This window comes from Panulirus ornatus, chromosome 63 (assembly GCF_036320965.1).
Source record: "Panulirus ornatus isolate Po-2019 chromosome 63, ASM3632096v1, whole genome shotgun sequence".
NCBI lineage: Eukaryota > Metazoa > Arthropoda > Malacostraca > Decapoda > Palinuridae > Panulirus > Panulirus ornatus.
The window spans coordinates 14,427,642-14,441,487 of record NC_092286.1 but is presented as its reverse complement, the minus strand read 5'-3'; the positions used below and the strand labels follow the sequence as shown (position 1 = coordinate 14,441,487).

The 13,846-nt window shown below is 40.6% G+C and overlaps 1 protein-coding gene across 5 annotated transcripts in view; it reads right to left on the bottom strand.

Annotated features, from left to right (window-relative positions):
• brm (ATP-dependent helicase brm) overlaps positions 1–13,846 on the bottom strand; it is a 146,754-nt gene that overhangs the window by 84,024 nt on the left and 48,884 nt on the right. For 2 of the 5 annotated variants that reach the window (XM_071656513.1, XM_071656510.1), the window contains exons 7-9: positions 12,472–12,769; positions 8,944–9,190; positions 4,614–4,840 (exon numbers count right to left, since the gene is read on the bottom strand). In XM_071656513.1, coding sequence (XP_071512614.1) covers positions 4,614–4,840; positions 8,944–9,190; positions 12,472–12,769 — 772 coding nt within the window. The remainder of the gene's footprint in view (positions 1–4,613; positions 4,841–8,943; positions 9,191–12,471; positions 12,770–13,846) is intronic. The other 3 variants (XM_071656514.1, XM_071656511.1, XM_071656512.1) reach the window with 2 other exon arrangements.

The following is a 13,846-nucleotide window of genomic DNA, read 5'->3' as shown; positions in this document are numbered from 1 at the left end:
CTAACAACTTGCCTCCCACACCATATATTTTAATACCTTCCACAGAGCATCTCTATCAACTCTATCATATGCCTTCTCCAGATCCATAAATGCTACATACAAATCCATTTGCTTTTCTAAGTATTTCTCACATACATTCTTCAAAGCAAACACCTGATCCACACATCCTCTTCCACTTCTGAAACCACACTGTTCTTCCCCAATCTGATGCTCTATACATGCCTTCACCCTCTCAGTCAATGCCCTCCCATATAATTTCCCAGGAATACTCAACAAACTTATACCTCTGTAATTTGAGCACTCACTCTTATCTTATCCCCTTTGCCTTTGTACAATGGCACTATACAAGCATTCCACCAATCCTCAGGCACCTCACCATGAGTCATACATACATTAAATAACCTTACCAACCAGTCAACAATACTGTCACCCCCTTTTTTAATAAATTCTACTGCAATACTATCCAAACCCATTGCCTTGCCAACTTTCATCTTCTGCAAAGCTTTTACTACCTCTTCTCTGTTTACCAAATCATTTTCCCTAACCCTCTCACTTTGCACACCACCTCGACCAAAAGACCCTACATCTGCCACTCTATCATCAAACACATTCAACAAACCTTCAAAATACTCACTCCATCTCCTTCTCACATCACCACTACTTGTTATCACCTCCCCATTAGCCCCCTTCACTAAAGTTCCCATTTGTTCCCTTGTCTTACGCACTTTATTTACTTCCTTCCAAAATATCTTTTTATTCTCCCGAAAATTTAATGATACTCTCTCACCCCAACTCTCATTTGCCCTCTTTTTCACCTCTTGCACCATTCTCTTGACCTCCTGCCTCTTTCTTTTATACATCTCCCACTCATTTGCATTATTTCCTTGCAAAAATTGTCCAAATGCCTCTCTCTTCATTTTCACTAATAATCTTACTTCTTCATCCCACCACTCACTACCCTTTCTAATCAACCCACCTCCCACGCCACAAGCATCTTTTGCACAAGCCATCACTGCTTCCCTAAATACATCCCATTCCTTCCCCGCTCCCATTACCTCCTTAGTTCTCACCTTTTTCCACTCTGTACTCAGTCTCTCCTGGTATTTCCTCACTCACACATGTCTCCTTCCCAAGCTCATTACTCTCACCATTCTTTTCACCCCAACATTCTCTCTTCTTTTCTGAAAACCTCTACAAATCTTCACCTTCACCTCCACAAGATCATGATCAGACATCCCTCCAGTTGCACCTTTCAGCACATTAACATCGAAAAGTCTCTCTTTCGCGCACCTATCAATTAACACATAATCCAATAACGCTCTCTGGCCATCTCTCCTACTTACATACGTATACTTATGTATATCTTTCTTATTAAACCAGGTATTCCCAATCACCAGTCCTTTTTCAGCACATAAATCTATAAGCTCTTCACCATTTCTATTTACAACACTGAACACCCCATGTACACCAATTATTCCCTAAACTGCCACATTACTCTCCTTTGCATTCAAATCACCCATCACTATAACCTGGTCTCGTGCATCAAAACTATTAACACACTCACTCAGCTGCTCCAAAACACTTGCCTCTCATGATCTTTCTTCTCATGCCCAGGTGCATATGCACCAATAATCATCCATCTCTCTCCATCAACTTTCAATTTTACCCATATCAATCTAGAGTTTACTTTCTTACACCCTATCACATACTCCCACCACTCCTGTTTCAGGAGTAGTGCTACTCCTTCCCTTGCTCTTGTCCTCTCACTAACCCCGGACTTTACTCCCAAGACATTCCCAAACCACTTTTCCCCTTTACCCTTGAGCTTCGTTTCACTCAGAGCCAAAACATCCAGGTTCCTTTCCTCAAACATACTACCTATCTCTCCTTTTTTCTCATCTTGGTTACATCCACACACATTTAGACACCCCAGTCTGAGCCTTCGAAGAGGATGAGCACTCCCCGCTTCGAAAGTCAAAATACCATCCCCTTTAGTCGCCTTCTACGACACATGAGGAATTCGTGGGAAGTATTCTTTCTCCCCTATCCCCAGGGATAACCTCTCAATCAATACCCTCCCATATAATTTACCAGGAATACTCAACAAACTTATACCTCTGTAATTTGAACAATCACCTTTAACCCCTCTGCCTTTGCACAATGGCAATATGCATGCATTCTGCCAATCCTCATGCACTTCACCAGGAGCCATACATACACTGAATATCCTTACCAACCGGTCAACAATACAGTTACCCCCTTTTTTAATAAATTCCACTGTAATACCATCTAAAACCACTGCCTTGCCGGCTTTCATCTTCCGCAAGGGTTTTACTACCTCTTCTCTAACAAATCATTCTTCCTAACCCTCCCACTTCGCACACTACTTTGACCAAAACACCCTATATCAGCCACTATAACACATTCAACACACCTTCAAAATACTCACTCCATCTCCTTCTCACATCACCACTACTTGTTATCACCTCCCCATTAGCCCTCTTCACTGATGTTCCCATTTGTTTCCTTGTCTTAGGCACTTTATTTACCTCCTTCCAAAACATCTTTTTATTCTCCTGAAAATTTAATGATATTCTCTCACCCCAACTCTCATTTGCCCTCTTTTTCACCTCTTGCACCTTTCTCTTGACTTCCTCCCTCTTTCTTTTATACATCTCCCACTCATTTGCATTATTTCCCTGCAAAAATTGTCCAAATGCCTCTCTCTTCTCTTTCACTAATAATCTTACTTCTTCATCTCACCACTCACTACCCTTTCTAATCTGCCCACCTCCCATGCTTCTCATGCCACAAGCATCTTTTGCACAAGCCGTCACTGCTTCCCTAAGTACATCCCATTCCTCCCCCACTCCCCTTACGTCCTTTGTTCTCACCTTTTTCCATTCTGTCCTCAGTCTCTCCAGGTACTTCCTCACACAAGTCTCCTTCCCAAGCTCACTTACTCTCACCACTCTCTTCACCCCAACATTCTCTCTTCTTTTCTGAAAACCTCTACAAATCTTCACCTTTGCCTCCACAAGATAATGATCAGACATCCCTCCAGTTGCACCTCTCAGCACATTAACATCCAAAAGTCTCTCTTTCACGCGCCTATCAATTAACATGTAATCCAATACTGCTCTCTGGCCATCTCTCTTACTTACATTTATTCATTATCTATTTTGCTTTGTCGCTGTCTCCCACGTTAGCGAGGTAGCGCAAGGAAACAGACGAAAGAATGGCCCAACCCACCCACATACACATGTATATACATACATGTCCACACACGCAAATATACATACCTATACATCTCAATGTACACATATATATACACACACAGACATATACATATATACACATGTACATAATTCATACTGTCTGCCTTTATTTATTCCCATCGCCACCTCGCCACACATGGAATAACAACCCCCTCCCCCTCATTTGTGCGAGGTAGTACTAGGAAAAGACAACAAAGGCCCCATTCATTCACACTCAGTCTCTAGCTGTCATGTAATAAAGCACCGAAACCACAGCTCCCTTTCCACATCCAGGCCCACAGAACGTATACTTATGTGTATCTTTCTTTTTAAACCAGGTATTCCCAATCACCAGTCCTTTTTCAGCACAAAAATCTACAAGCTCTTCACCATTTCCATTTACAACACTGAACACTCCATGCACACCAATTATTCCCTCAACTGCCACATTACTCACCTTTGCATTCAAATCTCCCATCACTATAATCCAGTCTCGTGCATCAAAACTACTAACACACTCACTCAGCTGCTCCCAAAACACTTGCCTCTCATGATCTTTCTTCTCATGCCCAGGTGCATATGCACCAATAATCACCCATCTCTCTCCATCCACTTTCAGTTTTACCCATATCAATCTGGAGTTTACTTTCTTACACTCTATCACATACTCCCACCACTCCTTCCCCCTGCTTTTGTCCTCTCACTAACTCCTGACTTTACCCCCATGACATTCCCAAACCACTCTTCCCCTTTACCCTTGAGCTTCATTTCACTCAGAGCCAAAACATCCAGGTTCCTTTCCTCAAACATACTACCTATCCACATATACACATATACATACATATACACAGACATATACATATATACACATGTACATATACTTGCTTGCCTTCAATCCATTCATGGCACTATCCCGCCCCACAGGAAAGAGCATCACTACCCCTTGATTCAGCGAGGAAGCACCAGGAATACAGACAAAAAAGGCCACATTCGTTCACACTCATCCTCTAGCTGTCATGTGTAATGCACTGAAACCTCAACTCCCTAACCACATCCAGGCCCCACAGACCTTTCCATATATAAGACAGGGAAAACTGGTATGAAGAGAAGGGAATTTACAAGAAATTGGATTAGGAGAACTGGTACACTGAAGAAGAGGACAAGAAAGAGCAATTTCACAGATATTAATAAATCATTTCCTTTCATTATCTTTAAAACTTGAGAGGTGCTCTACACTAAATTTTCAAAAAAAAGAGGAAAAACATCAAGATGAAATACAGTACATCACCTCAGTCTTTTGCTCCAAACTCAAGTACTCAAAAAATAACCACACTGTATTACCAGGTGCTGACTAACCTTGACCTGGTACTCCTTAAGCTTCCCATTGACCATCATCTTTGCTTGCTCTGTTACTGTTTCCTTAATTGTGTGAGCTATAGAATAATAATTCTTCTCTCCCGAAGTATTCTTGTATTCATCATCTTCTACCTTGGCTTTCTTTAATACCTCCTTTGGATTACCATCTGCATTCAGCTTGACTTCTTTCTGATCTTCTGGTTTTTCTGTTACAAAGAACAGTTCTGCTGAAAATCACAACCCAAATTTAACTCTTGCTGACAAGATAAATATACAATCCCTTGGACTGTAGCAGGAGGTTTAGTGGACAGAAAATAAAATATGGATTTTAAGGAATAGTACAATAACTTGACATACTGAAGCAAATTTCCACTACAAAATTATGATAGGCTAAGTACTTTAACACAATGTTGCAGGATTCTTCAATACATCACCAGCCAGTTTGGTAATTATGCATATGAAAAAAATGACAAGCAAGTCTACATGCTTAAAGTTAGCTAAAGTATCTAAATATTGTCCACATGCAGTGCTACTTCTTAAAAATCTGACATCTTCATAACTTGCCTCAATTTGAAAACTTAGGTCAAATCAGATATCTATAGTTTTCCCCAAAAAATTCACACTTATTCATCCACTTTCATGAAGACTGAGAAATGTATAACAAAAATGTATTCTTAAGAAGGATATCATGACATAAATTTTGGCATTTTATATCATAGCAAATTTTCCAAAAAAAAATTTAAGGTCCATAAAGAGAAGGCACTGTAACTTTAACTACATTCTACAACTTAAGTAAAAACACAGGTTTCATGTTTCCAAGTTCAATATAAATGCACTAAGAGCAAAAAATAAATAAAATAAAACCAATATGAATGTGGCACTGCACTTCACAACTTATCAAGCCTTATGTCTTCCCAACCTTGGCAACAAAACACTGAACAGGAACATGCAGGTTTTAAGGTCTGAAAAATATTTATCTCTAAAGCAGATTCCACAAGCACTGAGAAAATATCTCTAAATGACATTCTAGCAAAGGCTTGTTCAGCCTCAAATTCAGTAAGGAGAAAGTAGCCTAGCTCAAACTCCGTGAACAACTCAACAACATACTTCTCATCCAAACAGGTCTACTCTTGTTGATCAGCATCCACCACCAGGCTGGAATTGCCATACCTGCCTCCAACCTACTATTCAAAGCAGATACATTTCTTATATCATCAGCACCAAGATAGTCAAAGAAGGTATGCGAATATTAGATTTTTGAAAAAAGAAGGGGAAGTGGCAGAAAGGGTGAATAATTAACAAGGAAAAACTGTTCATGGGACACCACTTTGGAAAGAAAACTTTTCATCCTTCAAAACCTGTATTTCTTCTATCCTTCACATCCTGTCCTCTGTCCTCTTAGAATTGGAAAAAGAGCCTTTACTTTAAAACCAACCTCAAAGCTACTTCTTCAAGGGTGAATTGCAGAAACTCTGAAAACCAATTCTCCTGAAGGAGGAAAACCTAAAACCATTAGGTATGCCTTCACCAGAAAACTAAGGTACCACTTAATGAAGGTGGAAGAGGGTGTCAATATCTTCCTGATTTCCTTCAATGAAATATTATTGAGGAGGATAAGGTGCAAGCTGCCTTCTCACGAAAATACACTTGTGGAAGACCTAGGTTAAGCCAACTTATAGTGACTGCAATCCATTTAAAAAAGGAAATGCTCATAATCAGTGTGACATCCATGTGCAGGGGACCTACTAAGTTCTCTGTATCATATCAAATCAGCTTTATTTTATTTATAACTGCCCCAGACCCCTTCTAAAGAAAGACTCCTGGTGTTATCTACATTGTTGGAACCACTATTCCTTCAATCATATCCATTTTTGCTTTACGAGATAATGTTCTCGACTTCCACACATTTTTCAACGTTCCCAGAACTTTCGGCCCCTTCCCCACCTGTTACTCACTTCCATCCACTGCCAAATCCACTCCCAGATATCTAAAACACTTCACTTCCTCCAGTTTTTTCTCCATTCAAACTTACCTCATAATTGACTTATCCCTCAACCTTACTGTACCTAATAACCTTGCTCTTATTCACATTTACTCTCAGCTTTCTTCTTTCACACACTTTACCAAACTCAGTCACCAGCTTCTGCAGTTACTCACACGAATCAGCCACCAGCGCTGTATCATCAGCGAACAACAACTGACTCACTTCCCAAGCCCTCTCATCCACAACAGACTGCATACTTGCACCTCTCTTCAAAACTATTGCATTCACCTCCCTAACAACCCTATCCATAAACAAATTAAACAACCATGGAGACATCACACACCCCTGCCGCAAACAGACATTCAAGGAGAACCAATCACTTTCCTCTCTTCCTACTCATACACATGCCTTACATCCTCGATAAAAACTTTTCACTGCTTCTAACAACTTGCCTCCCACACCATATATTCTTAATACCTTCCACAGAGCATCTCTACCAACTCTATCATATGCCTTCTCCAGATCCATAAATGCTACATACAAATCCATTCGCTTTTCTAAGTATTTCTCACATACATTCTTCAAAGCAAACACCTGATCCACACATCCTCTACCACTTCAAACCACACTGCTCTTCCCCAATCTGATGCTCTGTACATGCCACCACCCTCTCAATCATTTTTTTTTTTTTGTCAGTCTCCCACCTTAGCGAGGCAACGCAAGGAAACAGACGAAAGAATGGCCCAACCCACTCACATACATATGCATATACATTAATGCCCAAACACGCACATATACATACTTATACATTTCAACATATACATACACACACACATATAAATATATATACACATGTACATATTCACACTTGCACCCTTCATCCATTCCTGTTGCCACCCCACCAAACATGAAATAGCATCCCCACCACCCACCCCACAAACAAACACATACACACACACACACACACGAGCATGAGGTAGTGCTAGGAAAAGACAAAACAAGGCCACATTCGTTTACACTCAGTCTCTACCTGTCACGTGTAAGCAAAGAAACCACAGCTCCTTTTCCACATCCAGACCACACAAAACTTTCCATAGTTTACCCCAGACGCTTCAAATGCCCTGGTTCAATCCACTGACAGCACGTCCACTCTGGTATAACACATCGTTCCAATTCACTCTACTCCTTGCAAGCCTTTCAACCTCCTGTATGTTCAGGCACCGATCGCTAATAATCTTTTACACTCCATCCTTCCACCTCCAATTTGGTCTCCCGCTTCTCCTCATTCCCTCTACCTCTGACACATATATCCTCATTGTCAATCTTTCCTCATTCATCCTCTCCATGTAACCAAACCATTTCAACACACCCTCTTCTCTCTCAACCACACTCTTTTTATTACCACACATCTCTCTTACACTTTCATTACTTACTCGATCAAACCATCTCACACCACATATTGTCCTTAAACACCTCATTTCCCGCAAATCCACCCTGCTCCGCACAACCCAATCTATAGCCCATGCCTCGCAACCATATAACATAAGTGGAACCACTATTCCTTCAAACATACCCATTTTTGCTCTCTGAGATAATGTTGTCACCTTCCACACATTCTTCAACGCTCCCAGAACCTTTGCCCCCTTCCCTACCCTGTGACTCACTTCTGCTTCCATGGTTCCATACAATGCCAAATCCACTCCCAAAGCAAAATAAATAATAAATAAAATAATATATATATGAGTTTATGTGCGTGTGTGGGCGTTTATGTATATACATGTGTATGTGGGTTGGTTGGGCCATTCTTTCGTCTGTTTCCTTGCGCTACCTCGCTTATGTGGGAGACAGCAACTAAGTATAATAAAAATAAATAATGAGTGGATGGGCCATTCTTCATCCGCTTTCTGGCACTACCTCGCTGATGCAGGAGACAGCTCAAGTATAATAAATTAAAAAAATACAAAGTTAAAGTAAAAACAAATAATCAAAAACAAAGAATGGGATACTGATCCATAGATGCCAGCAGAAGGACAAGCCAAGCAGCACATGTAGGAGTCATGAGAACAACCTAAAAATATGGGTGGCCTACAAGCAGCCAATAAGAAGTAGGCCTAGTTACATCAGTCTGGTGGCAGTTGTTGACTGACCATAAATGGACCCATTCATAAGAGAATTATGCTGTGGACAACAAATGAGCCACTTACAAAGGATGATAAAGGTTGCTGCCTCCTCACTGACTATGAGGATAAACAAATCTTAACCGGTGTATTACCATGAAGTGTTCTCTCAATGTTCACAGAACAGGCTGCATAACAGAAATACACCCTTGTATTTTACAATACTCACTCTCTTTTTCAGGTTCTCCTTCTTGTTTCATATCTTCCTCATCAGAGGAGTCTGTATCTTCTTCTGGAAGAATCTCCCAGCCTGGATTGGCAGCCAAAAAGTCTTCAAGATTATCTGCAGTAGGAGCTTGGACACCACTAACAATAGCCCCAGTTGCAGATTCCATCACAGGAATATGCTTCTTATTACTATCACCTTCTTCACCATTCACTGAAGCAGCCTCACGAGCACGACGCCGCTCCTCACGCTGTTTAACAAGAAGCATAAATATTTGAAATTACAACGAAGGGAGTGAAGGCAGTTATCAGGAGTAAAAATAAGAATGGATGGAATTATTGTAAGCAAAATATCAAAACCAGCTATATAAATGTGATGACCAAATGAGGAATCACTTTCAAGTTATGAGCCAGATTAAGTTGCACATTAATTACTTTTGTAAAGGGCATAACTCAGGCAAAAATCCAAAGTATAATTTCTTTCTGATGGCTTAAAGCCTTAGATGGCAACTGAATGTTATAATAATGGCCATTTTACATATCACACTTCTTTTTCACAGGTGTTCATCATCTGCATAAACAAGGTAGCATCAAGGACAAAGATAAGAGCCTCATTCACTCACATTCACTCTCTAGGTGACATATATAATGCACTGAAACCAGAGCCCCCTCTCCACAATCAAGCCTCACAGATCTTTCCATGGTTTTCCCCAAATGCTTCACATGCCCTGGTACAGCCCATGGACAGCAGGTCATCCCCTGTACACCACATTGCTCCAATACACTATCCCTTGCACACCTCACACCCTCCTGCATTTTCAGGCTTGAGTTATCAAAACATCTTTCACTCCATCCTTCCACCTCTTCCTTGCTTCCCCCTTGGTTTCCTACCACTTTTGATATGTATACCCTCTTAGTCATCCTTTCCACACTCATCCTCCCTTTATATCCAAACCATTTCAAGATAACCTCTTCAGCTCTCTCATCCATACTCCTCTTACTACTGCATGTGTATTTCCAATATATTCATAATTACTAGAGGACCAATCTTTATGAAACTTCTAGGGTTATGCAGAACATTTCTCAAGGCTCCTGCAGCTCAAGGATAAGCTACTTCCAATAAAAGGGAAATACAGACCCCTTTGGATTGAGTTTTTTAACAAAACTGTAATCCCAATGATACGCTTTGCAGAAAGGTGACTTTTCACTCGAAGTGTAACCTCAAGCAGACAAAATCTGGTTCCACACCCATATATATAGCACCCGCCAAAGAAGCTGGTACAAGCAGTGAAAAATGAGATAAAGCCCTTGACAGCCCTTTTAAATAAGCCACTATGGAAAAAATTCCAAATGAATGAAAGTATGCCAATGTAATACTGATATTCAAAATAACTCATCGCCCAGAAATCATTGTGCAATTTGCTTAATGCCTGTAGGTGGTAAAACTTTTGGAAACCACCATCCAAGAAATACACCTTTTCGCACTACAGTCAGACAACTTTTTGGTGATTTACGACAACATTCAGAGCTCTGAAACAATGTAACGTTGTTTGAAACAGATTGAGAGAATACTACATCAGTATAATAGCATGGGACAAAGTTCAGAGTAGTTGGACAAATGACAATCCTAATGAATACCATTAGTGCAGCAATTACAAAACATGTAATCTCATAGTACAACACGAATTTTGATCTCGTATATCCTCGATCCATAGATGGTACCCACAGCTGTCATATACCACAACATGATTGTTATCGCAAAGTATCCTATGTAATGAAAGGTAGTCTGATGTCCATTTAGATATAGTATGTATATACAACTGTACACCAACAAATGGTACAGGTCCTGTTTGTTGACAGATACTCTGTACCTATTCCCAATACTGGCACACAGTTGTGATAATGATGCACTGGTACTGTTATTACCAGGGGCATTTATGTTGTGTGGCCCATATCCACCATCAGAACAGTGTACAAGTGCCCTCCCTCATGAACCTACTGTATGTCTTGTCACAACACCCATATGCTGGAGGAGGATAAGAGAACGATAATTGCAAAAAATGAGGTGAACTAGGACTTCCCCATCACCCTAGCTGACCTGGGCATTCAAAGGACAACCGCTTATGGCATCAAAATTACCAAAGAAAGGGGCACAGACATGACAGCCATGACCATGTAGGCAGACAACACAAGGTTAATGACGAATCCCTGGACTTCCTGATAATGATAATTGAGAACATCCCAACAATCACCTTAAAGGAAATAAACCAAGCACTATGAGAAACTTTCCCCACAAAGCACCAGGTAAGTGACACTACACACAGTGGCAGGAGCATTATATGGTGCTTTTATAGCCATTAAGAAATGTGCAAATATTACACAAGACCAGGATTCATGTGCAGTGAAAGATGCTCAAGCGTAGTATGCTCACTGCATGTATGAGACAGGGCTCCAACAACACTGTGTTTATGTGGACGTAAATGCATATAATCTGTAGTTATGGCCATGCAGCATGGGGTAAGCACATCATACGAACTGTAGGGGGACAGCCAGGTGGTAATCTAATGCTGATAGCCACTATCCCCAACACTGGTGCATTAATTCATCATGAAATTCATATCCAAAGTGTTGACAAGGAGGTTTTAATACATTTCCTAACATCCCTGGCTATTATTTTGAGTGATGAAGATGTCATTGTCATCATGGATAATGCTCCGTGTCATTGTGATGCTGTGCAGTCCATGCCCACCACATTCACCATTTCTGAACCTCATAGAGAACTGCTTCAGCATCCTCAAAGCTACAATGAGGCATCACCTCAATGCCATAGCAGGAGTATGTGATACTGCTGTAACCCAGAGAGCAGGCAAGACTCTCTGGGATTACCATGATGACAGACTACAAGGGGTGATGGAGGAGGCTTTAACTGTCCTAACAACACAACTAACTCAAGCAAGTTCAAAGCCACAGTATCTCATCCTGATGAAATGCCTTCATATGGAGGATGTATGGGACTAACGTACTTTATGACAGGGAAACAGGGTAATACCAGTACTTTGCATTTACGGTAATGGGATGTATACAGGATGCCATAAACAAGTATACATAAGAACATTGTATGTTTGTTACCTATATTCTCCTGTTTGTCTTTCTATTAAAGAATATGTACAAGTGTTTAGGACATAAAAAGTGCATATACCTTATCTAGGTAGTACAGGTTACATGGGATGTGTATAGGTAACAGTACTGTACACCTGTACATGGAATGGATATGGTAAATGTACCATGTTGTGTTTTGAGGTTACCCATTTAGCAAACATCTGGATTTTACCTAAAAGCCAATGACACCACAGTTATGTTATGAATACTAACTTAATTCACTTATCATTCCAGTACTCCCCATATTCTCGGTTTAATTTGAAACTGAAGCAACCAGTTCTATACAACTACTACATTATCTATGTCCAAAAGATTTTCTCAAGCACATTTTGACTTAACTTCAACAATTACAATGCACTGTAAAATGACTCACTGCCTTCCTTCGCTCCTCTCGGTGTTTCAGTCGCTGATCCTCTTTGTGTGCTTTAACCATCTCAGTTAAATTGGCAATGAACTCATCTGTTTGAGTAAGTAGGTAAGCTAAGCGTTTATCCTTCTTCTCATCAATCAGCTTACGATAGCCTTCTTCATCCTCCAGCATGAGACGACGCAACCGCTCTTTCTCAATGCGTTCCTGTTCCTTCTGTTTTTCTCTCTCTGCATTCATGTGGTGGGTCAATAAAGCTTTGTTTAACTTGCTAATCTTCTGAGAATTTTGGCGATGGAACTCCCTGTATTTGGAGAGAAATGTTTCACAGTTTTTCATTACTACAACAAGAGAATAATAACTACTAACTGATTTCTAAAAACCTTTATCTGATATCATCATGTTAAAGGCTGAATTTAAAGACTGATGATTTTTCAGCTGTATATATACATTATCTTCTTTTTTATTATACATAATTGCTGTTTCCTGCATCAACGAGGTAATACGAGGAAACAGACGAGAAATGGCACATCCACTCGTATAAACATAAATGCCCATATATGTACATATACATACATATACATATCAACATATACATACATAAACATACACACACACACAGACATACATATATACACTTTTTTTTTTTTTTTTTTTTTTTTTTTATACTTTGTCGCTGTCTCCCGCGTCTGCGAGGTAGCGCAAGGAAACAGACGAAAGAAATGGCCCAACCCCCCCCCATACACATGTACATACACACATCCACACACGCAAATATACATACCTACACAGCTTTCCATGGTTTACCCCAGACGCTTCACATGCCTTGATTCAATCCACTGACAGCACGTCAACCCCTGTATACCACATCGCTCCAATTCACTCTATTCCTTGCCCTCCTTTCACCCTCCTGCATGTTCAGGCCCCGATCACACAAAATCCTTTTCACTCCATCTTTCCACCTCCAATTTGGTCTCCCTCTTCTCCTCGTTCCCTCCACCTCCGACACATATATCCTCTTGGTCAATCTTTCCTCACTCATTCTCTCCATGTGCCCAAACCATTTCAAAACACCCTCTTCTGCTCTCTCAACCACGCTCTTTTTATTTCCACACATCTCTCTTACCCTTACGTTACTTACTCGATCAAACCACCTCACACCACACATTGTCCTCAAACATCTCATTTCCAGCACATCCATCCTCCTACGCACAACTCTATCCATAGCCCACGCCTCGCAACCATACAACATTGTTGGAACTACTATTCCTTCAAACATACCCATTTTTGCTTTCCGGGATAATGTTCTCGACTTCCACACATTTTTCAAGGCTCCCAAAATTTTCGCCCCCTCCCCCACCCTATGATCCACTTCCGCTTC